The following is a 26333-nucleotide window of genomic DNA, read 5'->3' on the forward strand; positions in this document are numbered from 1 at the left end:
GCAACACTATAAAGATCAATGGAGTTCCGGATGATGCTATAAAGCTTAGTTTGTTTCCTTTCTCATTGGGAGACAATGCTAAGTTATGGTTGAATTCTTTCCCGAAAGATAGCTTTACCGAATGGAAAGATGTGGTTGCAAAGTTCTTGAACAAATACTTCCCATAATCTAAAATCAACAAAGATAAACATGAAATTTCTCTTTTAGGAAGGGCATGGAGGAGACGTTAGGTCAAGCGTGTGATAAATATAAATGCTTGTTAAGAAAGACGCCCACACATGGTTTTGATGAAGCCATAGTAGTCATTCTTTTCTTTGGAGGTCTTGGTTCACAAACCAAATTGATGTTAGATGCCTCAGCTAGAGGTAATATCAAGTGCAAGACTCTAGAGGAAGCTTATGAATTAATTGAAAATATGGCTACAAATGACAATGAGATGCATAGTGAAAAAGGAGCTCCATCTCAACAGAAGGGAATCCTACAGTTACAATCTCATGATGCTTTGCTTGCACATAATAAAATTATCACTCAACAATAGGAGAATTTGACAAAGAAACTCTCTCAAATGCAGAATGTTTCACACGTTCAACATAAACTCTGTGAACTATGTGGTGGTGATCATATCAATGATCAATGTGCTTTTCCAGTGGAGACCGAAGAAGACGTCAAATATATGGGCAACCAATTCCGCCAAGGTAATTTCAACCAAGGGTGGAAACCTCACACAAGTATGGGTCAAGGTCAATTTGTGCAATCTAGGCATGTGGGACAATTTAATAGACTACCGCAACAACAATCACAATGGCAACAGATATCTGCATTATCTGACAGAACTTCAAAGCTTGAAGAAACTTTTCAACAATTTATGCAGGTAACTATCTCCAACCACAAGAGCACTGAAACTGGTATAAGGAATTTGGAGATGTAGGTGGGCCATCTGGCTAAGAAGTTGGAGGATAAGGATGAGAAGAAATTTGGGGCTAATACTAAGGTTAACCCGAAGGAAGAATGTAAAGCTATTATGAGCATAAGTGATGAGAGAGTAGAGGAGAGAAAAGAAAGAGTTGAGTTGAAAGAAGAAAACTAAGAGAGAATAGGTGAGGTTGAGAGAAAAGAGAAAGAAAAGAAGAGGGGAGAAAATGTTTTTGAGAAAATTGAAAAGATTCTTCCTTACCCTAAGGAGTGTGAAAAAATTGAAAGAGAGAAGCAATATGAGCGTTTTAAGGAGATCTTCAAACAATTGGAGATTAATATGCCTTTGACCGAAGCACTACAGCAAATTCCTGCTTATAGAAGCACATGAAGAAAGTCCTAAAAAAGAAGAGATATTTAGATGAGGAAACTATTAATTTACAGGGAAATTGTAGTGTTATCTTGCAGAAGGCACTTCCTCCAAAAGTTAAAGATCCGAGAAGTTTTACTATTCCTTGCGTCATAGGGGATGTTGAGATAAGGAAAGCCCTAATTGATTTAGGTTCAAGCATTAAGTTGATGTCCTTATCTGTGCTTGAAAGGATTGGTGGTCTTAAAATGAAGCCTACTAAGGTTACTTTGCAATTGGCGGATGGATCTACCAAAAAGCCTTATGGTGTGGCGGAGAATGTTGTGGTTTGCATAGACAAACTTAGATTCTTGGTTGATTTGGTGGTCATGAAAATGGAGGAAGACATGAAGATTCCTATTATCCTTGGAAGGCCATTCATGAAAATGGCCAAGGTAATCATCAATGTGGATGATGGGACGATAGCACTTAAAGACCGAGAAGAGGAGGTGATCTTTAATGTCTTCAATGTGGAGCAGCAGATTCAAGTTAAGAAGAATAGTCATAAAGCTCCATATGAAGATGCACTAATGACTAGGCCTGGAGATGCTAAGCCGGTCAACAAAGGTGGAAATTGTTTCTTGTCACAGGTTAAGGAGGAAGAAAAAGATGATAAAGGGAAGATGGTTCATCATGACTCAGTGAATGAACAACTCAAACTTGGCACACCGATGAGATTCAAGATTAAGTTGTGGGTTGTGAAAGAGTTTAAAGAGAATGAAGTAATAGATATTGAAGCTCCGTATTCTAGAAGAGTAAAAAAGGTGGACAGGAAGCTGTTGATGAGTTGGTGTGATGAAAGCAAGAGGAACACCAACATAGAAGATTGAACTTGAGCTTTATTGGGTCAAGCTAGTGACGTTAAAAGAGCGCATGTTGGGAGACACCCCAGTGATTTAAAAACTTTGATTTTTTTTTTGGTGATGTAATTTAAATTTTAGTTATAATTTTGGTATTTGGTTATGAGCCTGCTATGACACAACATCTACTAATGGATGCTCTACAACATCTACTGATGGATGTTGTTATGATAAGATTGAGGAAGATTAACACCTATTGATGGGTGTTGATAAGAAGAGGTGCACCTATTGATGGGTACTGGAAGATGCATGTGTCAGGCTCGTGACGTTAAACAAATGCTAACTACTAGGCAACCCAGCTCTCTAAACCCTTATCTTTATGTGTTGTTTTGTTTCTGTCTATTGTGCATTGTTTGAAGTGAATTGATGTGTGAGTGAGGTGAGAAACACGTGAAATTTCGAAATTGTGGAGTTGGATTTAGGGGCCCTTGATTAGGGGCGCTTAGGGTGAGCTAGAAAGAGAGGAAAGTGAATCGCGCACGCCGCTCAATGCCAGTTTGGGGCGCTGAGTGCGACTTCTGACACATTAGGGTTATGTTAAATTGGGCTCAGCGTAAGTTCATCCCATTGCACACTTTTGTTACCCTAGATCTCGCCCTAGCATCCATTTTTCGTTTTCACTCATTTTAGCCTCTCCACACACTCTCCTAAAGTGTTCTCTTCACTTTTCCTTTCATCCTCCCATCTAAAAACCCTTTTCTCCACCCATTGTGCATCACTCTTCCATTCAAGTTTGGGGTTTCTTTGAGTCTTGTTGCTGGGGTTTGGTTCATCAATTTCATTGAGCATTCTCTACTGTATTTTGCATCTTCAATTAAGTAAGTTCATGCATTTTATGTTTAAAGCATTTGATAGCATGATTCTTGATGAATGTCGTTGTCGAAGCGTGATTCTTGAGGAACTTTGATGTTTATGAACGATTTGTTGAATTTGCTGAGGTTTGAACTGATTAAAATGCTGTATTGAGGGTTGGAACTGTGAAAAATGCATTTGGATGGTACTTGAGGCCAACTGGGGCCATGTTTGGAAAATGAACCGTTTGGCGCTGAGGGCCCTTTTGAGGGGCGCTGAGCGCAATTCTGCAGAAAGAATTTTTTTTTGTTTTTGACGTGTTGGTGGCTGATTGAATCACTGTAGATGACGCTGAGGGCCCCTTGTTTTTCCCTCAGCGTGAATGAGAAGCATCTATTTTGATTGGTTTTTCTATTCAAATACTGATGCTTGATAACTTTTTGGGTTGTTCTATGAATCTTTGTGATGTAGGAATGGCTTAATCATCAGGAAAGAGGATCAAAATCGTGGGACATAAGAGGAAGGAGCTAGAGCGTGTTTATTCAAACAAGTTCCTATCCTATTTAAATGAGCAACATTTTGGAACGGTTCAGAACCGACGACTTTTGATGGAAAGAAAAGTGGGGATACCAGACATGGCACCACAATTTGGAAGGGAATTGGAAAGAAGAGAATGAGAGAATGTAGCTTCTTATTCAACACCAGCAAATATAGCTGTTGTCAAAGAAGTTTATGCGAATGCAAGGGTATTTGCAACAGTCGGAGAGAAGCCTACACTAGCTATGTGAGAGGAAAGATCATTCAGTATGATTCTGTCACTATAAAAAGGTTTCGAAGCACTGAGTGGGCTAATGAACAGTGTCAATTTTCACTGATTATGGAGGAAGGAGCTAACTATGATGAGGTAGAAAGAATATTGTGTGTGCCTGGAGGTAGCTTTCAGAGGAACAGGAATGAGTCACCCATTCATATTAGGAGGTCTTATTTGACTCCTCTAGCAAAGTATTGGATGACATTCACGCATGTCACACTAGTGCAGAAAGGGCTTTAGACGTCTGTTATTTTGGCCTTTTAACGCCCGATATGTATCCGACATCTTTGTGGGTGACGTTACTCAGATGTCGGGTACGTTGCCCCGACGTCTATATAGACGTCAGAGGGATACGCCCGACGTCTATATAGACGTCAGAGGGGTATACCCGACGTCTATATAGACGTCAGATGTGGCCATCTCCGACGTCTATAGGTCCTGAAACGTTTTGTTTACTATAACTCATTGGATGCCGATTTGTGCATTGACAAACGTCTATAGACATCGGTCAGTGCACTAACTGACGTCTACTAGGTGTTTATTTTTAAAAAATTAATTTATTTTTGCAATAAAATCACACCTGAAAAACAGAAAATTGTCCGAGAACCATATAGTACAATATATATATGCGTTTAATATAAAGAAAGTTCTACTTAATGTAAAAATCAATCCAATACCAAAACTATCAAAATATAAATTTAAACTAAACCTAGGTAATGTTCAACAACAAATATAAGTGTTCCTAGGTCCATCTTTGCAGAAGATAAGTTGTCTGCTTCTGCCTTATCTGCCTAATTGCGTCCTCTGGTATAGGAGATGTACTCTTGAAGCGCTACAAAATGAAGAAAGATTCATTATTGTTTCATATATGTTTAAAGATGAATTTGATTTGTAATGTATTCAAGTTATGCATCATGACCTCATTCTAGTCATCTGTAATGACAACTCGAATGATGGTCTTAATCCCACACATGACATAGAAGCGAGATTCCCATGAATCTAGCTGTTGGTTACACTAAAATGACAAACTAAATAGTCAAGAATTTAGATCAGTCAATAAGATAAAATGAATTAGAAGTATAAATAACTTACAACCTTTGGATACAAAATTTGAACTAGTTGACCTCGAGATTTACCAATAACTCTATTTAGATTGAAAACAAAAAGTAAAATTAATGTAACTATATTTATCATAAAAGTTTAAGGTGAACATCAAATTCAAAGTCATTTTTGGAGAAACACTTACCCTTGAAGCATGGTTCTCAAGTCAGTTTTCATCTTCCTGTGCAACGAACAAAACCATATAATTTTACATTGTTTGGGAATGATGACCATCAGCTGCCAGTGCGACCTATCACGGAGAACAAATAGTTATTTAACTAATTAAGGAAAGTTTAATAATGAACTTTTACATATAACAACACCTGCCCATCAATGTATGGCATAAGGTATACGTCTCTTTTTGACTCATCCATCCATGTTTGCAAATAATGTTGTCTGCTTTCAAGTGTGTTACAAGAAGGTTGAATGGTCAGAGGTTCAACAAATATGTACATGGAAGACTGACCTTGGTATACAGCGATTGTGTCCATGTACCTAAAACAACAAAGTTAAGTTGTTAGAAACTAGGAATCAAAATAAAAGTAATATGGAAGTCAAAATTAACTATCTTACATCCACCACAATTGAATGATGGAAATATTCAACATCCTGTCTCCCCCAATGACCTCTGATGCATCAGTCAATGCGATATATACTAGCACATGGGGGAGACCAATTACTCTCAAATCCCAGTATAGTTCTAATGGTGCTCTCTTCAGCCTGGGTAATGTTGTCATTAGCTTTGATAGAGGATCATCCTCCGCTTCAGCCATGTCATCATCTTCATGTATGACTGTATCATGAATCGGCTGCTTTTGAGGACGTGTGAACCGAAGATAAGAATTTCAAAGTTATCAACAAATATTTTTAAATTTAACATAGAAATACTAATAACAAAGACATTATACTTGTGGAGTAGCGATGTGTGACATGATCAATGCTCTAGGCCAGGATATAAATGATCCTATGGCCTCCCCCACAAAATTAATTTCTGGAGTGGGTACAGGCACCTGAGCCTGGGGATCCCAAACCTCGTCAATCGTCACATGCACATGGTGGGATAATATGTGAACACCATGAATAGTCTGCCCTCCCTCAAGCACTCGTCCGACAGCCACAATGCGTGGGGGATCCCCATCAACCAATAACTCATATTGACCACTATACTGAGTAGGTTCTACAGCAGAGCATGATCCTCTAGTGCTGACACGAGGTGGTGTGGGAGTTTCAGCGGGCCCCATGGTGCCCTGCGTCATTGAATTCAGCTTCTCTTCAAGCGCTCTTTGTATTACTTTTTGTTCTTGTAGCTGCTCCATGAATTGTTGCTCCATTGATCTCATGCTTTGGTTGAGTCTTTCCTCCCACTGAAGATCCATCTTCCTTAGTGCCTCCTGACTCATTGATTGAGTGTTTTTCTGTGTAGGGCCAAAGTAGTCACGAAGACCAATCGCCCCAAGAACTCCACATACACGTCTTGGGTGCTCGGGCTTTTTAATGGTCGTTGTTAAAATGTAGTCCCTACCTTGGACAACAAATGTTCCTTGAGTCTGCTGCTCAACCAACTCATCCTGCACATAAAAAAAATTGAGTTACTTAGAAGAACATGCTATGATAAATACACAATCAAACAATGTTCAGAATTTGAACTTACAATCCTTTGTGAGATCAAGGCAGTTGAGGAAGACGTCATGTTCCCATCAGATTTAGTCCGAGCAGCCTTCCACAGCTCGTACCTAGCAGGTGCAGGTGCTAGGTCCGGAGACTCAAGCCCCAAGGCATCTGCTCTAGACTTTCTAATTTTCTTTTACAGTTTGGCATAACCACCTCGTGATAACAAGTGTGGTGCATCGTTTAGCCTTTTCCTTTCTTGGGCGGCTAACCTTTTACCTTGTGAAACCATGTATATTCATAAGTGTAAAATCATAAGAACTCAATGAAAGACTTTGTAGATGTTAAGAAACATACCTTCCATTCCTCAGACTCTCTAGATGCACGAAACTGTATCCACCCCTCCTCTATGAAGGTATAATGCTGACATGGATTTTCATGTTGTCTGTCTCCAAAGACATATAATCGTGTCAGCCTTGTCTTGAAATCCCTCCATCTTATCCCTATATGCGATAACACTTTCTTTCTAATCTGTATTGTGTTTGGAATATGATAATGTTGTTGTTTAAAACAAAAACATGTTAATGACATAATAAGATGAAAGAAATACGTATATCAAAATTCTTTTAAGTAAACATACCTGAATATCTTGCCATAAGAGGTTCTTGTCGACCTCTGGGACGTCATCCCAAGATGCATGAAGGATAGAGACATGAATTTTTGCTAACTTACCTAGATAACTCCTAAACATATCAGCATTTGGCCCTGATGCCTAACCTGATCTGGGGTCAATGTCAACATGTCTCCTCTGCCCATCAACGCGTCCGGATGTCACATCTGGCAATCGTGTGACGCCTCTGATAACAGTTGAAAAACTGTTATTTTCATGCTTAAAATTGATACTAAAAGCAACCTTTAACACTTAGAAACTAGCTTGAAATCATGCTTTTGGTCATATTTTTAGAAATAAGAGAGCTGGACAGGTTTATGCTTGATTTCAGTGTTTTTGTGCAGATTTTAAGGTGAATTTGGTGAAAGAAGTGAAGAAGGACAGAGATGGAATCAGAAAAGACATCAAAAAGTGCAAAAGGAGAAGCCGCAACTGCCGCTGAGCGACAGTTTACCGCTGAGCGGCTGAGCAGTAGTTTACCGCTGAGCGGCACTATTTTTGGGCTTGGGCCTAATTTTCTGTAATTTTAGAATAATATATAAGCTTTAGGACATCCTAGGGTTTGTATCTTTGGCTGGGAGGAAGCAAAAACACACTTTTCACCCCTTGGGGGTAGATTGGGAGATGGTCACAACTCTCCTCTTCTCTTTCTAGGGTTTTTCTATCTCTTTCATTCTTCCATTATTGTTCATCTAGTTTCACCATGAATATGGTGAACTAAACCTTGTATTGTTGTTGGGGAATCAATGTAGTCTTGTGAAAACTCTCATATATGGAATTTGTGTTTTAACATCTTATATTAAGATACATGCTTTCTTTCATCTTTAGTTAGAGATTTTCTTCTTTGCTTAATGCTTGCTTTGTTTAACTCATTCATTGCCATGATTATTGATTTTGTCGATATGGGAACGTACGGGAAAATCTAGATCTGGGGAATTTCTCCCAATAGCATATTGGTTGCCTTTAAGCTCCTGCACTTCAGAACTAATTACTAGGAATGCTAGGAATTGTATGAACTCGTAATTAAGGATAGGCCTTCTTGCAAGGTGATTTAGAGAGTGGCATTAGCAATTGATGAAAAGAATGATGAATTCCTAAAGTATATGAGAGTGAACAAGATGAAATTGATAACCCCAACAACATACTCATCCATTTAATTCATTAAAGTGTTTGTTTTCCTCTTTTCCATTGATCAAATTCATGCATACATGTTTAATTACTGTCTTTTGCATTTAAACCCTATAATCAATTGTTAACAAGTCTTAAATAATCAACAAATCATATAGCTAACTAGGCCGTGAGTCCTTTGGGAAAACGATACTTGGTCTTACCTAGTTTTATTACTTGATACGATTCGGTCACACTTGCCGATTGTTAAACAAGTTTGTGGCGCCGTTTTTCGGTGTTCATAAATTTGTCATCAGCCTCGATCACGTCTGGTCTGTCCTGATCCTGAGTCTGAAGCCGACATATCTGAAAAATATATACAAGGTTAGTAATAATTCAATTATGATGAAACTACATATAAAGTCAATACAAAAAATATCACAACCTATTAAGATATTGTTTTCTCCCAGATCCCTTCACTATGATCACTACGAATTGCCTGAATGTCATCGACAACGTCATCAACTGAGTCTTCAATGGGTCTTGATGCAACAGATGTTGTCTTAAGTATATCAAGAGAATCTTCATCATCATATCCTTGCATGTTTTTTCCTTCTAAAACCACTGACCATTTTTTATTTGCTGGATTATTTACGTAGAAAATTTGTCTTGCTCGACTAGCCATGATAAATGGTTCATGAGTGTAATTCATCTTGTTCAAGTCTACCAATGTGAAACCAAAGTCATTTTTCATGACACCAGAATTTATATCAACCCATTTACACTTGAAAACTGGGACTCTAAAAGTGACATAATCAACTTCCCATATTTCTTGTATTATTCCAAAATAACTCATGGATGCTGTGATTAGATTTTGGTCTTTAGAACTAGCAAAGTGCACAGCTTTAGCTTGTAGTGTAACGCCACTATTTTGAACTCTACTTTTGTCATGTTCTACCTTTGTCTGAAAAGAAATATTGTTTATATAGTACCCACCATATGTAATGACATCTGTGTTCAGCCCACGAGATAACCTCAATAAACTTTCAGAAACATGTGGACTCGCATAAATCTTTTTCTTAAAGCATTGTAAGAAGGTTTTGACATGTTCATTAAGATGCCATTTTTCACTCAATCTTGGGTGTGATGTCTTTATTTCATTAACGTGTTCAAAAATGTAAGGAATCACATCAACAATGTTGTTTAAGATGTACAAATGAGCTCGGTCAACTTCTTTTCTACTAACACTTTGAGTTCTCACACCTCGAACACCCTTACCTTCACATTTTCCTTCATGTCTGCTCTTGGGAAGACCCACTGGTTCACAAGATGGTATATAACTTGAACAAAATTCAATGGCTTCTTATACAACGTATCGCTCCATGATTGAAGCTTCTGGTCGATACTGATTCTTGACATATCCCTTTAAGATCTTCATGTATCTTTCAACTAGGTACATCCACCTTAAGAAGACCGACCCACATATTCGAATTTCTCTGACTAGATGAACAATCAAATGAACCATGATATCAAAAAAGAAGGTGGAAAATACGTCTCAAATTCACATAGTAGTCTTATTCCTTCATTTTCCAATTGATCTAAACCTCGAGGGGTCAACAGCTTTATTGCAAATGGAATTAAATAAAAAACTCAGACGTGTCAAAATACCCCTAACAGAAGGAGGTAATATGCCTCGAATAACAACAGGTAACAATTGTTGCATCAATACATGACAATCGTGAGACTTTAAACCAACTAACTTTAACTCTTGCATAGAAATAAGGTTACTAATATTTGAAGAATAACCTTATGGAACCTTCACACTTCTTAAACAGTTACAAAAACTTTGTTTTTCTTTTTTAGAAAGAGTGTGTCAGGCTGGGGGTAGATAGGTGCGTCTTCCTATTATCTGTGGATGTAACTAAGATCAGATTCCCATATCAGCCAGATCTTGTCATGCTTTTATTCTGTCTTTGCTCTTTCCTTTCACGTTTAATAAAGTTCCGATGACACTGTCACAAACATTTTTTTCAACATGCATCACATCAATACAATGTCTAACATCAAGTTTACACCAGTATGGAAGCTTAAAAAATATTGATCATTTCTTCCAAATGTTTTTTGTAAAGGTACTTTTATGATGTTTTCCAAACACAATGTCAATGTTTTTGACTTCGTTGTACACCTCTTCACCATTTCAGGGTCTGGACAAAACCTCATCCTTAGCACTTCCATTAAATGCTTTTTTCAATCTACGATAAGGGTGATTACGAGGAAGGAATTTTCGATGTCTTGTATATACCGTCTTCTGACCATGCTTCAATTGAAGGTAACTAGTGTTTTCTTCACATATGGGACATGAAAAATGACCTTTAACACTATAACCGCTCAAGTTTCCATACGCTAGGAAATCATTTACAGTGCAAAACAACATTGCACGCAAATGGAACTGTTCCTCAACATGTGAATCAAACACTTCCACCCCTTCTTCGCACAACAATTTCAAATCATCAATTAAAGGTTTTAAGTAAACATCAATGTCATTTCCAGGTTGTCCAGGACCCAATAACATCATGGACAACATCACATATTTTCTCTTCATGCACAACAAAAGAGAAAGATTGTATATCATCAACATAATTGGCCATGAACTGTGTTTGCTACTTAAGTTCCCATAAGGATTCATACCATCAGTTGCAAGTGCAAGTCTTAAGTTTCTTGGATCTGCACCAAATTCTGGAAATTTTTCATCAATCTTCTTCCATTATGGCGAATCAATTGGGTGCCAAAGAAGATTATCACACATTCTTTCGTCAAAGTGCCATTTAAGGTTCTTTGCATCTTCTCTAACAGAGAACATATGTTTGAACTTAGGTATTATAGGCAAATACGACATCACCTTAGCAGGTGCACCATCATTACCTTCATCAGTAGTGTTTTTGTTAGATTTCTTTTTAAAACGGGATAAACCACATGTTGGACAATACTTTAGCGAAGCAAACTCCTTTATGTACAAAACACAATCATTAGGACAAACATGTATCTTTTGATATTCAAGATCCATTGGACATAAACAAAAATTTGCCTCATAATTACTTATAGGTAGAGTATTATTTTCTGGAAGCATCTCCTTCAACAACTCCAACAACTCTGTGAAACTTTTATCGGTCAATCCATTCCTTAAACAACTTTAAAGTTGCAGACAGACGTGTAAAGTTCGAGCATCCTGGGAACAACTGTAAGACCCGTAAATTTTGGATGGAGGGGACATGGAGGGGACATGGTGGTCACCCACCTCTTTGACTATCATTATGCACTTATTGGAGGTGCATTATCACTTCTGGAAGCTTAGCAAAGGGAGAGCCAGCATTCATTTTCCAAATACATTCTTTCTCTCTCTTAAACTTCATTCCAAAACATTGCTTGCTGCCGAAATGAATGGCCATGGGCCGTGTGGCTGTGAATCAAAAGCATAGAAGAGAGCCATGTGGGAGAGCAGCCAGAAGAAGGGAACCCTTCCTCCCTTCCGTTTCCAGCCGTTCAAGGAGCAACCATGGGAAGCTGTACCAACTTCCGAAGGGCTGAGAGGAGGATCTAGTTGAGCATCTGGTGAGAAGGGAGTCCTTGCAGCAAGATCTGGGAGAGGAAGTGAAGAATTGTTGAGGTTACAAAGAGATCTGGAGCTGCACGTTTGGGAGGAGATAAATCTCAAAAATTGCAAGGAAGTCTTCAAGAGGTAAGGGGAGTTTGTTTTATTTCTTTGATTTTTAAGATAGTTGTGTTTGCTGCAAATCTGGGTAGGATTTGGGAAGAAGGGGATGAAGATAGGGTGTTTCTGGGTTTTCTCTGGAACCTGCGTGATTCTGCAGAATTCTGCAGAATGAGCGTACGTCCAATTTTGGTGAGTCAAAATTGGACGTTCGTCCCAACAGTGCTCGACCAGATAGTGGTCGACCAACTTCAGAACGTTCGTCCAATTCTGGTCAAATTGGACGTTCGTCCAAATTGATTGAGCGTTCGGTCCTGCACGAACGTCCGAGTTCGTTCGTCATAATATAAGGGACGCTCGTCCAAGTGGTATTTAAACAGTAACTTATGAGCGTTCGTTCGTAACTTAGTATTTTGGTGGAGTAATCTTGAACGTTCGGCCTTGATCTCAAGACGAACGTCCGTAGGTTGTAATGAGCGTCCGGTCATACTATGGATTAACGAACGTTCGTTCTTTGAGGATGTTTGATCTTTATGCGCTCGTCCAAACAGTGAGGAATGCAGGATGGCGTCCAATGGTTTAGCGATCGGCCTAAGTAATTGATCTTAGCGTTCGGCTCCGTAGTGAGCGTTCGGTTTTTGGTATAGGTGAGCGTTCGGCTTTTGGATATAAATGAACGTTCGGTTTTTGGTATAAGTGAGCGTTCGGTTTTAAGTGTTCGGTGTGGATCTTGGACGTTCGTCCTCGGTTTTAGTAGCGTTCGTCCTTGTCTTTCTGAGCGTTCGTCCTTGGCTCTGGCAGCGTTCAGCCTTGGTTTTTGGGAGTGTTCGTCCTTGGCTCTGGCAGCGTTCGGCCTTGGTTTTTGGGAGTGTTCGTCCTTGGCTCTGGGAGCGTTCGGCCTTGGTTTTGGGGAGCGTTCGTCCTTGATTTGTGAACGTTCGTCCTTGGTTTGTGAGCGTTCGTCCTTGGTCTGTGAGCGTTCGTCCTTGGAGCTCGATTAGGTTTGGTGTTTATCGGCAGCGTTCGGCCTTTTATGAGGATTGATTTCAGAACGTTCGTTCAGACAGTATCAGAGTTGGAAATAACGTTCGGCAATGCATGAATCCGTGGGAGTATTTTGAAGCAATTATTGAGAATTGTGGGTTATTTCTTTGATCCAATATTGGTTTAGTTATACATATTATTGAGAATATGTATGACTTCGTGATTGAGCACGTTTATTCTAGTTATACATATTATTGAGAATATGTATGACTTCGTGATTGAGCACGTTTATTCTAGTTATACATATTATTGAGAATATGTATGACTTCGTGATTGAGCACGTTTATTCGGTTAGAGGTGGTACATACACTATGTTATTTACTTGTAACTTCGTCGGTCTTTTTAGCATTTTTGCTAGTCTCACGCGTGAGACGGAGATTCGAGTGTCACCTTCTTCTGCGCGAGGAGGTGAATGTCTCGCCCACTGACTTCGGCTCGTGTTGAGTATAGTGCATCGTTACGCGTAGTATCGATGTTTTTACTCGTTAGTCCTTGAGGAGTCGGGGAGATAGGTCTGAAGTCGCGATGGATGACGGCTCGGGTCGCCTGTTATTGAGAGCAGGTTATGACGACGAATTACAAGTAAACGACATCAGTTTATGAAAGACTAGTCTGCAGAGTCATGTGAGTCGATTTATCATGGGGATTGTTATAGTATTTGTAGTGGGTTTATAATGTGATAATTCTGGTTATTCATCTGCATGTTGTGGCTGTGGCTTCTAACTGTGATAGTCGTACGGATACGGGAGAGATGGTAGTGCAGATAAAGTTGGATTTGGAATACTTCAAGAGAGAGACGGGAAGTAAAACTTGTTGGATCTATAGGTAGTAACGAGCGTTCTTACTAACGACGTTCGGTCTTCGTGTTATTTATTTTCTGGTAGCGAGTGTTATTAGGTAACAGTTGATCTTGATGTTAGTGGATCTGAGGGAGCTAGCGTCCGATCTTAATTTGATAACCTGAGGTTTAGTTTGATTACGTTCGGTCAGTACTGAGGTGTTCAGCAGAGTACTCTAGGTGTTTAACCCAGACTCAAGCGTTCTTTATTATAGTGTTCTGTCTCGTAGCGATGGTTCTTAGGGAATGATCTTTATTGGTGATGTTGCTCTGAGGATGTAATCATTTATAGGGAGTGACCAGCCTTGATAGTCGTTGAGGTAACAATCGATTAATAAATAGTGATTAGTTGTGATGATGCATGATTCAGGAAGTGATCATTCATAGGTAATGCTCGGGTCGGATGATGATTGTCTCAGGTAAGGATCATTAATAGTTAGTGGTTGTACGTAGGGAACATCCGGTCTCGATGAGGTTACCCTCAGATAGAATTAAATCCAGTAAAGTGATCAATTAAGTGTTCGTCTGAAGGGTACTTAATCTGTGGTGTGCGAGATTTGATCTTTGAGCAATCGTTCGAATAGTGTTCGAAGTAATAGTAATTGTTCTAGTAGAGTACACTGTCTTAACGTGAAGTCTAAGCACTTGATCTTAATCAGCGTTTGATCTTTTGGTATTCAACCTAATGGTATTCGGTATAATAGCGTTGATGTTTAGTTTCGAGCATAAGTGATCAATCTTAATGTTCGTATAAACAGTATCCGATGTAATATAAGTTCGTTGATTTATCGTTTGATTCAGTAATGATATGATATCTGGGTATGTATTGAGGTTGAGTGCACTGTAGTAGGATGTCTTGATCTGTGGTTGATTGTGGATATATTGAGGGGACTAAGAATGAAATCACAAGTGGGGCACCTTCCATTGATTTGCTCATCAATGTATCATCCGGATGAGAGTCTATTGTGTACTGGATTGATTATTAGGTATTATGGGATGAGTGTCCAACAGGAATTGTGGTACGTTGGTTTGAGGATGTCTGATTTAATTATCATATGATATTTGTGTTGAAATAACTATGCAAGTTTTATAAATGATGTGTTTCAGGTTAGCTCACCCTTACTTTGCTTGTTTGTGCATGTGAATGCGATGATCGTATAATGTGTGATGTTATACGGGAGCAGTTGAAGGATTGTCACGTGATCCTGTGCAAATGAAGGAAGAGATGGAAGATCGAATTAGAAGGATTCAATGTTATCTTTGCAGTTGCGTCTGAGCTTAAAACTGATGTATAGATTTTAGTTGATGTTCGGGATGTTATGTATTATTACAACATTTAAGTTTTGATTTTTTTTTATTTTGGGTAATTTTTTTTTGGGATGTTACAGTAATGGTATCAGAGCAGTTCATCCTTAGGATGACCTGTGTGTTGTGAGTTTGCCGTGTCTTCGCTGTGAAGAATTAAGTGTAAATAGTATGATCTATTATTTCCTCCGAGTCTATATAGTAAGGTGTGTATCTAACTAGATGTTTTGAGAACAAAAAACGTCTTGATAAGAGTAATGAGGGTGCACACTCATGACTTTTACCATAGATGGTTTTCCTTTCTTAATTCTGAAGGTTAGAGTTAAGAAGGAGTTAGAGTTCTAGTGGAGTTTCCTGTAGTAATTCATGTCTTGTTCTTGCTTTCGTGGTGGTCTAATGTGCTCGATAGTAGTAGAGGAATACATGTTCAAGGACAACTTGAGTTGTATACCTTTATTAGAATTGGTTTAAGCCTTTGAGACAAGTTCTTGCTGCGAAGATAGGAGTTAGAAGACTTAAAGTTAAGCTTCGGAGGGCAAGTGAAGATATTGGAGTTTAGGAGTAAGGTTATGGGTGATGAGAATTTCCAGAAATCAAGTCAAAAGGTCATATGTTGTACGTTCGCAAGGAGTTCAGAGGCTAGATTAAGAGAAGCTTTGGATAAATATGGTTGTAACAAGGTTTGAGAAATGAGTTGGGTTTAGAATATCAGTAACGTTAACAGTCAGAAGAAAAGGACGTGTTGGCGTGAAACGGGGTGACGCTGTGAGAGTTTGGTAATATGAACCTAGGTATTAGTGATGGTCGGAATCTGAATAAGAAAATGGTGGATGACCTAAAAAATTAAGTTAAGAAAGGAATAGGAAATTCTATAGTAGACTAGGGGAATAAGTATCAAGAAAGGAAGTAGAAGGAGCAAATTTCGAGAGGTAGTTAGATAAGGCAGGACATGAGGTATTTGAAAGAGAATGAAGTGTTGTTAGGATCTTGAGTTAAGTGGGAAAATTTGAAGGAGATGATTAAGTTTTATCAGCAAGTGGATGATTCAGAGTCAAGTTTAGTTGGATGTTTCAAGATTAGTAGTTCACGCAGAAGAAAGGTTTGATCATAGGCTAAGATGGAAGGTTTCAAACGATGAAGACAAAGGTACGTTTCTGTCGATCAGTGTTTTAAGGCAAGACCTCTTGGAAAATGATAGTTGCTTCTTAGTGTTATCACCCATGGAAGCGACTCAAATTTCAGATCTTGAGGTGCAGGAGAATTCGGAGTGTAAACTTTGTGGTCGTGAATGACTTCTTAGATGTTTTCCTGAAAGAAGTTTCTGGTTTCCTCCTTCACGAGAACATGAAGATCATTTTAGATAAGTGTTTAAGGTTGAGAGTATGCAAGCTAGAAAGGATTTGTCATTTGAAGTGCAACCAGTAAGGATCGAGGACGAACTGTTAAACGATTTAAGGTCATCTGGAATGGTATAACAGGCAACCCTACCTGGAGGTTAGAGGATGAGATGAGAGAAACTTACCTCGACTAGTTCCGATAAGCTTAATTTTCGAGGACGAAAATTTTTGTTGTTGGGGAGAATGTAAGACCCGTAAATTTTGGATGGAGGGGACATGGAGGGGACATGGTGGTCACCCACCTCTTTGACTATCATTATGCACTTATTGGAGGTGCATTATCACTTCTGGAAGCTTAGCAAAGGGAGAGCCAGCATTCATTTTCCAAATACATTCTTTCTCTCTCTTAAACTTCATTCCAAAACATTGCTTGCTGCCGAAATGAATGGCCATGGGCCGTGTGGCTGTGAATCAAAAGCATAGAAGAGAGCCATGTGGGAGAGCAGCCAGAAGAAGGGAACCCTTCCTCCCTTCCGTTTCCAGCCGTTCAAGGAGCAACCATGGGAAGCTGTACCAACTTCCGAAGGGCTGAGAGGAGGATCTAGTTGAGCATCTGGTGAGAAGGGAGTCCTTGCAGCAAGATCTGGGAGAGGAAGTGAAGAATTGTTGAGGTTACAAAGAGATCTGGAGCTGCACGTTTGGGAGGAGATAAATCTCAAAAATTGCAAGGAAGTCTTCAAGAGGTAAGGGGAGTTTGTTTTATTTCTTTGATTTTTAAGATAGTTGTGTTTGCTGCAAATCTGGGTAGGATTTGGGAAGAAGGGGATGAAGATAGGGTGTTTCTGGGTTTTCTCTGGAACCTGCGTGATTCTGCAGAATTCTGCAGAATGAGCGTACGTCCAATTTTGGTGAGTCAAAATTGGACGTTCGTCCCAACAATGCTCGACCAGATAGTGGTCGACCAACTTCAGAACGTTCGTCCAATTCTGGTCAAATTGGACGTTCGTCCAAATTGATTGAGCGTTCGGTCCTGCACGAACGTCCGAGTTCGTTCGTCATAATATAAGGGACGCTCGTCCAAGTGGTATTTAAACAGTAACTTATGAGCGTTCGTTCGTAACTTAGTATTTTGGTGGAGTAATCTTGAACGTTCGGCGTTGATCTCAAGACGAACGTCCGTAGGTTGTAATGAGTGTCCGGTCATACTATGGATTAACGAACGTTCGTTCTTTGAGGATGTTTGATCTTTATGCGCTCGTCCAAACAGTGAGGAATGCAGGATGGCGTCCAATGGTTTAGCGATCGGCCTAAGTAATTGATCTTAGCGTTCGGCTCCGTAGTGAGCGTTCGGTTTTTGGTATAGGTGAGCGTTCGGCTTTTGGATATAAATGAACGTTCGGTTTTTGGTATAAGTGAGCGTTCGGTTTTAAGTGTTCGGTGTGGATCTTGGACGTTCGTCCTCGGTTTTAGTAGCGTTCGTCCTTGTCTTTCTGAGCGTTCGTCCTTGGCTCTGGCAGCGTTCGGCCTTGGTTTTTGGGAGTGTTCGTCCTTGGCTCTGGCAGCGTTCGGCCTTGGTTTTTGGGAGTGTTCGTCCTTGGCTCTGGGAGCGTTCGGCCTTGGTTTTGGGGAGCGTTCGTCCTTGATTTGTGAACGTTCGTCCTTGGTTTGTGAGCGTTCGTCCTTGGTCTGTGAGCGTTCGTCCTTGGAGCTCGATTAGGTTTGGTGTTTATCGGCAGCGTTCGGCCTTTTATGAGGATTGATTTCAGAACGTTCGTTCAGACAGTATCAGAGTTGGAAATAACGTTCGGCAATGCATGAATCCGTGGGAGTATTTTGAAGCAATTATTGAGAATTGTGGGTTATTTCTTTGATCCAATATTGGTTTAGTTATACATATTATTGAGAATATGTATGACTTCGTGATTGAGCACGTTTATTCTAGTTATACATATTATTGAGAATATGTATGACTTCGTGATTGAGCACGTTTATTCTAGTTATACATATTATTGAGAATATGTATGACTTCGTGATTGAGCACGTTTATTCGGTTAGAGGTGGTACATACACTATGTTATTTACTTGTAACTTCGTCGGTCTTTTTAGCATTTTTGCTAGTCTCACGCGTGAGACGGAGATTCGAGTGTCACCTTCTTCTGCGCGAGGAGGTGAATGTCTCGCCCACTGACTTCGGCTCGTGTTGAGTATAGTGCATCGTTACGCGTAGTATCGATGTTTTTACTCGTTAGTCCTTGAGGAGTCGGGGAGATAGGTCTGAAGTCGCGATGGATGACGGCTCGGGTCGCCTGTTATTGAGAGCAGGTTATGACGACGAATTACAAGTAAACGACATCAGTTTATGAAAGACTAGTCTGCAGAGTCATGTGAGTCGATTTATCATGGGGATTGTTATAGTATTTGTAGTGGGTTTATAATGTGATAATTCTGGTTATTCATCTACATGTTGTGGCTGTGGCTTCTAACTGTGATAGTCGTACGGATACGGGAGAGATGGTAGTGCAGATAAAGTTGGATTTGGAATACTTCAAGAGAGAGACGGGAAGTAAAACTTGTTGGATCTATAGGTAGTAACGAGCGTTCTTACTAACGACGTTCGGTCTTCGTGTTATTTATTTTCTGGTAGCGAGTGTTATTAGGTAACAGTTGATCTTGATGTTAGTGGATCTGAGGGAGCTAGCGTCCGATCTTAATTTGATAACCTGAGGTTTAGTTTGATTACGTTCGGTCAGTACTGAGGTGTTCAGCAGAGTACTCTAGGTGTTTAACCCAGACTCAAGCGTTCTTTATTATAGTGTTCTGTCTCGTAGCGATGGTTCTTAGGGAATGATCTTTATTGGTGATGTTGCTCTGAGGATGTAATCATTTATAGGGAGTGACCAGCCTTGATAGTCGTTGAGGTAACAATCGATTAATAAATAGTGATTAGTTGTGATGATGCATGATTCAGGAAGTGATCATTCATAGGTAATGCTCGGGTCGGATGATGATTGTCTCAGGTAAGGATCATTAATAGTTAGTGGTTGTACGTAGGGAACATCCGGTCTCGATGAGGTTACCCTCAGATAGAATTAAATCCAGTAAAGTGATCAATTAAGTGTTCGTCTGAAGGGTACTTAATCTGTGGTGTGCGAGATTTGATCTTTGAGCAATCGTTCGAATAGTGTTCGAAGTAATAGTAATTGTTCTAGTAGAGTACACTGTCTTAACGTGAAGTCTAAGCACTTGATCTTAATCAGCGTTTGATCTTTTGGTATTCAACCTAATGGTATTCGGTATAATAGCGTTGATGTTTAGTTTCGAGCATAAGTGATCAATCTTAATGTTCGTATAAACAGTATCCGATGTAATATAAGTTCGTTGATTTATCGTTTGATTCAGTAATGATATGATATCTGGGTATGTATTGAGGTTGAGTGCACTGTAGTAGGATGTCTTGATCTGTGGTTGATTGTGGATATATTGAGGGGACTAAGAATGAAATCACAAGTGGGGCACCTTCCATTGATTTGCTCATCAATGTATCATCCGGATGAGAGTCTATTGTGTACTGGATTGATTATTAGGTATTATGGGATGAGTGTCCAACAGGAATTGTGGTACGTTGGTTTGAGGATGTCTGATTTAATTATCATATGATATTTGTGTTGAAATAACTATGCAAGTTTTATAAATGATGTGTTTCAGGTTAGCTCACCCTTACTTTGCTTGTTTGTGCATGTGAATGCGATGATCGTATAATGTGTGATGTTATACGGGAGCAGTTGAAGGATTGTCACGTGATCCTGTGCAAATGAAGGAAGAGATGGAAGATCGAATTAGAAGGATTCAATGTTATCTTTGCAGTTGCGTCTGAGCTTAAAACTGATGTATAGATTTTAGTTGATGTTCGGGATGTTATGTATTATTACAACATTTAAGTTTTGATTTTTTTTTATTTTGGGTAATTTTTTTTTGGGATGTTACAACAACGGTTGCTCTGAATCATTTATAAGAGAATCATACAAATTAGCTCTTCCAAAATTATCTTCACCGACATCACGTATCATGTCCTCTAAATGATCACTAATCTATTCTTCCACATAATCTGTTCCTCGTGACGTGGTAGGCTGGTCCAGTACGTCTCCATGCTAAGTCCAAACAATATAAGTTCTCATTATGCCGAACATGAATAGATGGTCACACACGTTGCTTAAGTCTTGTCGTATTTGATTAAGACAATGAATACAAGGACAAAAATATGTCTCGTTCACTGACTTAGCATTTTGTTCAACATATTGCAAGAACTCCGAAACACCCTTATCATATTCTTCATTGATGCGACATTCATTCATCCAGCTTCGATCCATACTATGTTCGTAAAATCATTCATCAGTTTCAGTTTTTTAACTCTCACAAGGTTAGGCCCTACCCATTCAGAAAAATTATTTTTCATTAATTGCTAAGACACATGCAAAGAAGTCTACATCATAAATTTGATAAGATTTCGGCAGTATTTCGCATTGGTCTCCGAAATACACGAAATGAGAGTAGTCAAGGATGACCACAATCAAATATGCATCCGGAGAACAACACAAATACTGAACCAAAATTTTATCAATCTTATCCATAAACTTCAACGTACATGTTATAGCAAATTATGAAAAATAATTTCCCAAACTGTCCAATCGGACAATTCAAAATTTAATACAAATTATTAAAAGTTTAATCGTTTGTGTTGAATTTCAAATGGGAACTAAGTTTCACTCAATGATTTGATACTTATAATCTAACATGCCAATTATAATAACACAACTATCACATGCATATTCAAAAACCAATAACACATGCAGACTAAAAGTAAAAAAGATGCATACGCAAAAGCCAATAACATGTATACACAAAAGGCAATAACATGCATACAAAAAAATTATCAACAAAGAAGCTAACCTTTTTAGCAGATTAAAAAGGCAATGTAGGGAAATGGAGTAATGCAATCCCGTAAACAGAGGCCAAAAAGAGTCAAAAGTGTCGCCCAAGAACAAGCCAGAAACTACACCAAAACATAACGAAAATGAATTTTAATCGGTTCAAATGGAAGATATTTCATCAAAGAGTAATTTAATTGGAGTAAAAGTAAATTTAAACGGTCCAAAAGAGGGGAAACGCACCTGGAAATGCAATGCCTAAGAGAGAAAACGCGGGAAAGACGATGAACAGTAAGCGTAACTCCTCGCGGGTTCGCGTTTTCAGTATAAATGGCTGTAGACGTCGGGTGCTAGGGGGCCCGACGTCTATAATACTATAGACGTCGGGGCCCTAACTAATATGACGTCTTTCTGATTTAAATATTCATATTTGCGGGGCTTATAGGCGTCGGTTTATAGGTGCCCCGACGTCCAACTTAACGTTTCACATACCCTGTCAGGCATTTAGGCGTCCGTTAGGAGGGGCCCCAGCGTCTATAATATTATAGACGTCGAGCCCCCCGTTTAACGGACGTCTATATGCCCACTTATTTATGAAAATGCCACCGGTCAATAATTTACGTTCGTTGTTTGGTGGATCGACGTCTATTGGATGATGTTAAAGGCCAATTCTGCACTAGTGTCAATATTCAGCCATGCTCCCATGTGTCAGATATCACTATCAGTCGGACCATTTTTCTTTATTGTGTGCTTATTGGCAAGTCATAGCAGATGAGATTCGATCCTGTGCTAGTGTGTGAATACCAAAGCACCTCTGGGACACCCATCTTTGATCACACATCTTTGTGAGCTAGCTAGAGTGAATACCTCCACACCACCGATGGAGCAACCCAGAAAGGAGATAAATGCTTCCTATTACACCCAGTATTGCATGCTGGATGAGCCGGGTCAACCTATGCCACCACCATAAAATCCTAAGGTGCATAGGAGAGCACCACCGCCAGAGTAGGGGTTGCCTCAAAATGTTGAGCCTTTTCAGATGAGGGATATGTATATGTCCCTGATGGAGGATAGGATGTAAGCATTGCATAGAGGGCAGGTGGCCACTGCAGAGATGATTATAGGGTTGTTTGATACACTTCCTAGACGGCGGTGGACGATGGAGGAGTTTAACACTTGTGTGATATGGCCAGAGGATCAGGCACAAGCTAATGGAGCTTGAGCAGCTGTCGCTTTAGCCATGATGGAGGATGATGAAGATGATGATGATGTAGAAGAGGAAGAGGAAGATGATGAAGAAGAAGAGGAAGACTTAGATGACAATCAAGGATGAGGATAACATTTACTAACGAATGCTATTGACAGTAGAGCAGGATTTTTCTTATTTTTGTTTTGTTGAACTATATTTGCTTTTATTTTCAGAATAGGTTGTGATGTACTTGGCTAAAACTTATATCTGATGCAATGGTTTGATGATGTTGCGTTGTGATGAGTATTGCTTGATGATGCTCTTATAATTGATTGATGTTGAGATGGTGCATAAGATTATTATATGCAGGTGGTTGCTCATAAGATGTGTGAACAGATGCATGATGTTATGATTGTGATTATGATGCTAAGCAGGATGTTCATCTGAATTATCTAGAACTTTGAATTAGCTTGTATGTGAGGTTTTGAGCTCCAGAGTTTGTCTTGTGAATGATTGTTATTCCATTGAAAGCATGAATTATTTTGCCCAGGTTTCTATGATTGAATCTCTTACTTGCATGTGTCATATGATCATGGTCATCTGTTGTTATCCCTTTTAGCCAATGCATGATTTTAGTCCAACAAAAGGAGCACAATGTGTTCTATCCTTTTAACCTTGAGCCTTAAATCATGAAATAAAACCCTTTGTTGAAAATCTTTACCTTGAGTTAAGTTGTGAATGTTTTGTGTGGTATTGATAAAGGTTCAAGTTTGGGGTTGTTGGAAAAAAGAAAATGAAAAGAATAAGCATTGAGCTAAGTATTGAGCAAATGAAGCAAAGGAAAAAGAAAAGAGAAGAAAGAAAAGCTCAATGCAAGGGAAAGTTAGGAAAAAGTGAAATTGAGTGTGGAAAAAGAGATTGTGTTTGAAAAAAAAAACCAATGTGCACCAGAAAAACCAATGTTCTTCTTAGCCTGGCCACATTACAAGCAATGGAAAGTCCTTGTGATGATACTTGTTTATGAGTGTGTTTGATTGTGGTTAAATGAAAGGCAATTTTGTTTTATGTGACATTGGATAGTAGAGTGAAGGAGTTACCTCTATATGCACCTGTATGATTGAGTGAAACACTTTGAATGGTGAGGAGTAGTTCCATGAATACATGATTACATTTATGCTTAGTTAATTGATCATTCGTGAGAATAATATCTGTTGGATATTATGTGATTTTGTGAGCACTATGATGAGTTGTTTGAATTATGGCATGTGTATATCTTGACTGAATTCTTTGTGATGAGTTGATTTGAGTAATTACTTGTCTTGAACAAAAGAGTTTTGGAATGTGTGAACCATTGCATTGATTGTTTGAAAGCTGAGTTACATCTTGTTTACTTGAGGATAAACAAAGTTTTGAGTTTGGGGTTGTGATAACGGTTGAAAATATCGTTATTTGATACTTAATTTTGATACTAAAAACAACCTTTATGACTTAGAAACTAGCTTGAAATCATTTTTTTGCTTTAGTTATGAGAATAAGAGAGTTGAAGGTGGAATTATTGGTTTTATGCTTGGTTTTCCTTGTGTTAAAAGGAATTAGGATGGTTTGGAAGAAGAGTTGAAGTATCAAAGAGCTGGAACTCAGGAAAAGCTGGAAAATCATCAGAGAGAAGGACCGTAGGTGGCGCCTAAGCGCCCTTTTGGAGGCCCTCCGCGCTGAAGTCTCGCCATGGTGCTTGAGCGCCCTTTTTGTGTCGCTGAGTGCCAATTAGTACCGCAACTTACGCCTGGCGCCCTAAGTTGGGGTGCTGAGCATCAGTCTCGTGGGCTTCGACTTTTTTTGTGCTCTATTTAAGGATTTGGACGTCCTAGGCTTGGTTTCTTTTGATAGAAGAAGCGTAGAAACACTCTCTTGGAGGTGGATTTTGAGGCGAAAGCTCCTATCTTTAACTTTTAGGGTTTTTCTATCTCATTCTTTTCTATTATTCATCTAGTTTCTCCATGTCTATGGTGAACTAAACTTCAATTTTTTTTGAGGAAACGATGTAATTCTTTGAAACTCTCATGTATTGAATTGATTCTTATTTTAAATGCTTTGTTCATTAATTGTAAGGGTTTTTCCTCTATACTCTATGCTTGCTTTGTTTAACTCATTCATACCATGATAATTGATTTTGTCGATACGGACACATACGGGGAAATCTAGATCTAGGAATCTCTCCCAAAAGCAGTATTGCCTAGACATAGGGATATCAGGGTTGGTTGCCTTTAATCGTCTGTGCGTTTATAATGCATAATTAATTCCTAGGGAGACAATACATTATAAACTAATAATTAAGGATAGACTTTCTTCGCTGAGACATCGAGTCTAAAGTAAATTAGAAGGTGGCATTAACATTAATGAAGAAGACGAATTCATAAATACATGAGAGTGGATAGGATAAGTCGAACCCCCAACAACATAATCATTCCATATTTCACAAACCAATCACCTGAGCATTTTTATTGTCAATTGATCAACACTTGCATTCATGTTTATTTTCTTCATTTTAAATCAAAAGATTTTGTTCTCAAGTCATATTTAATCAAGAAATCACATAACTGTTTAGGCCGTGAGTCTCTTGGGAAACGATACTTGGTCTTACCATAATGTTTGATTGTTGAGGTTATGTATGTATTGAAAGTATGGTTAATGGACGTAATTCCATGATCCTCATGGAGAGGTTACATGGTGGTGCCTACTGTTGTGATTTAAAGTGAAAGTATGTGGTTTCAAAGTAAGTTCCAAAGTGAATGCTCTTGGTGAGGTTCAAGTATTGGGGGTTATCCTGAAACTCCAATGGTCTTTCATTCTCACATAGAGAGGATTGATCCACATCATGAGGAGTAGCAGAAGGTCTTAGTCTTGGAGGCTTCCAGTATGCTCTAAGGCCCGAAACAGACTAACCTCGTGAGTGTGGTAGGGTGAAACCCATTGGAAATGTCTTTGCAAAATAGTAGAAACCACCACGAGTGCACAACCTATCATAACTCGACAATCATTCTAAGTCCGGACAGTCAAGTCTAAGTCATAACATGTTAGGATATTTTGAACTAGTTTATTTTGCATGGATACTTATGTATGTGATATGTTATATCAATGTATAAATTCTTTTAAAATCTAGCTTACCATTGTTTTTATGTTATCTGTTGTGTGTTGTTTCTCTTTTGCGATGACCACCTTAATGATGTGAACTTAGGAATACAATCTTTCAGTTGACTCAGCGAGAGGTTAGGAGTGAAGCTTGCAGTTTAGGTTGTACTTTTATTCTTCAGGTGAAGAATTTTATTCATAGTAAATCTATAATGCTTTTTATATCATTATTCATGTCATGTTCATTTTAATAGTTTTATATTACAAAAATAGGATGTTACAAAAGATGTGCAGTTTTTATTATGTAAAATACTCAAGATTATTTTCAATATGGTTGAGAAGAGTAACATATAATTTGTAAAGGTTGATTGATTTTCAACATGATCTTGAATGAAAAATTTATTTTTATGAAAAAAATATCAATTTGATTTAATATAAAATTGAATAGGTGAAACTAACAATACATTAATAAAAAAATATTATATATTATTTTTCAGTAATCATTATATCTATACATTTATGATATATAATCATACTTTGATATTGTAAATTTTTTCTTACTTTTCCATACCTTTTGAATAACTATT

The 26333-nt window shown here is 38.7% G+C and overlaps 1 protein-coding gene across 1 annotated transcript; it reads right to left on the reverse strand.

The window, feature by feature from the left end:
- Positions 1 to 4358: 4358 nt before the first annotated feature.
- Positions 4359 to 6575, reverse strand: LOC148197644 (uncharacterized). Its single transcript, XM_088115597.1, has 7 exons — positions 6537 to 6575; positions 5795 to 6453; positions 5459 to 5716; positions 5213 to 5380; positions 5031 to 5135; positions 4877 to 4928; positions 4359 to 4364 (listed from the first exon to the last, which is right to left on the reverse strand). The coding sequence occupies exons 1-7, from the start codon at positions 6573 to 6575 to the stop codon at positions 4359 to 4361; spliced, it is 1287 nt and encodes a 428-aa protein (XP_087971723.1).
- Between the last annotated feature and the right edge of the window lie 19758 nt (positions 6576 to 26333).

The sequence above is a fragment of the Vigna umbellata genome, chromosome 5 (genome assembly GCF_029865625.1).
Source record: "Vigna umbellata cultivar VRB3 chromosome 5, Vumbellata_1.0, whole genome shotgun sequence".
NCBI classification, from domain to species: Eukaryota; Viridiplantae; Streptophyta; class Magnoliopsida; order Fabales; family Fabaceae; genus Vigna; species Vigna umbellata.

What these genes read in the sequence shown, in the direction of transcription:
- LOC148197644 (XM_088115597.1), bottom strand. Translation starts at nt 6,575, where the DNA reads ATGACGTCTTCCTCAACTGCCTTGATCTCACAAAGGATT. An exon ending in CTTATGCCATACATTGATGG is followed by an intron (nt 5,136 to 5,212) that starts GCAGGTGTTGTT and finishes TCTCCGTGATAG; the next exon opens with GTCGCACTGGCAGCTGATGG. An exon ending in TTGAGAACCATGCTTCAAGG is followed by an intron (nt 4,929 to 5,030) that starts GTAAGTGTTTCT and finishes CAATCTAAATAG; the next exon opens with AGTTATTGGTAAATCTCGAG.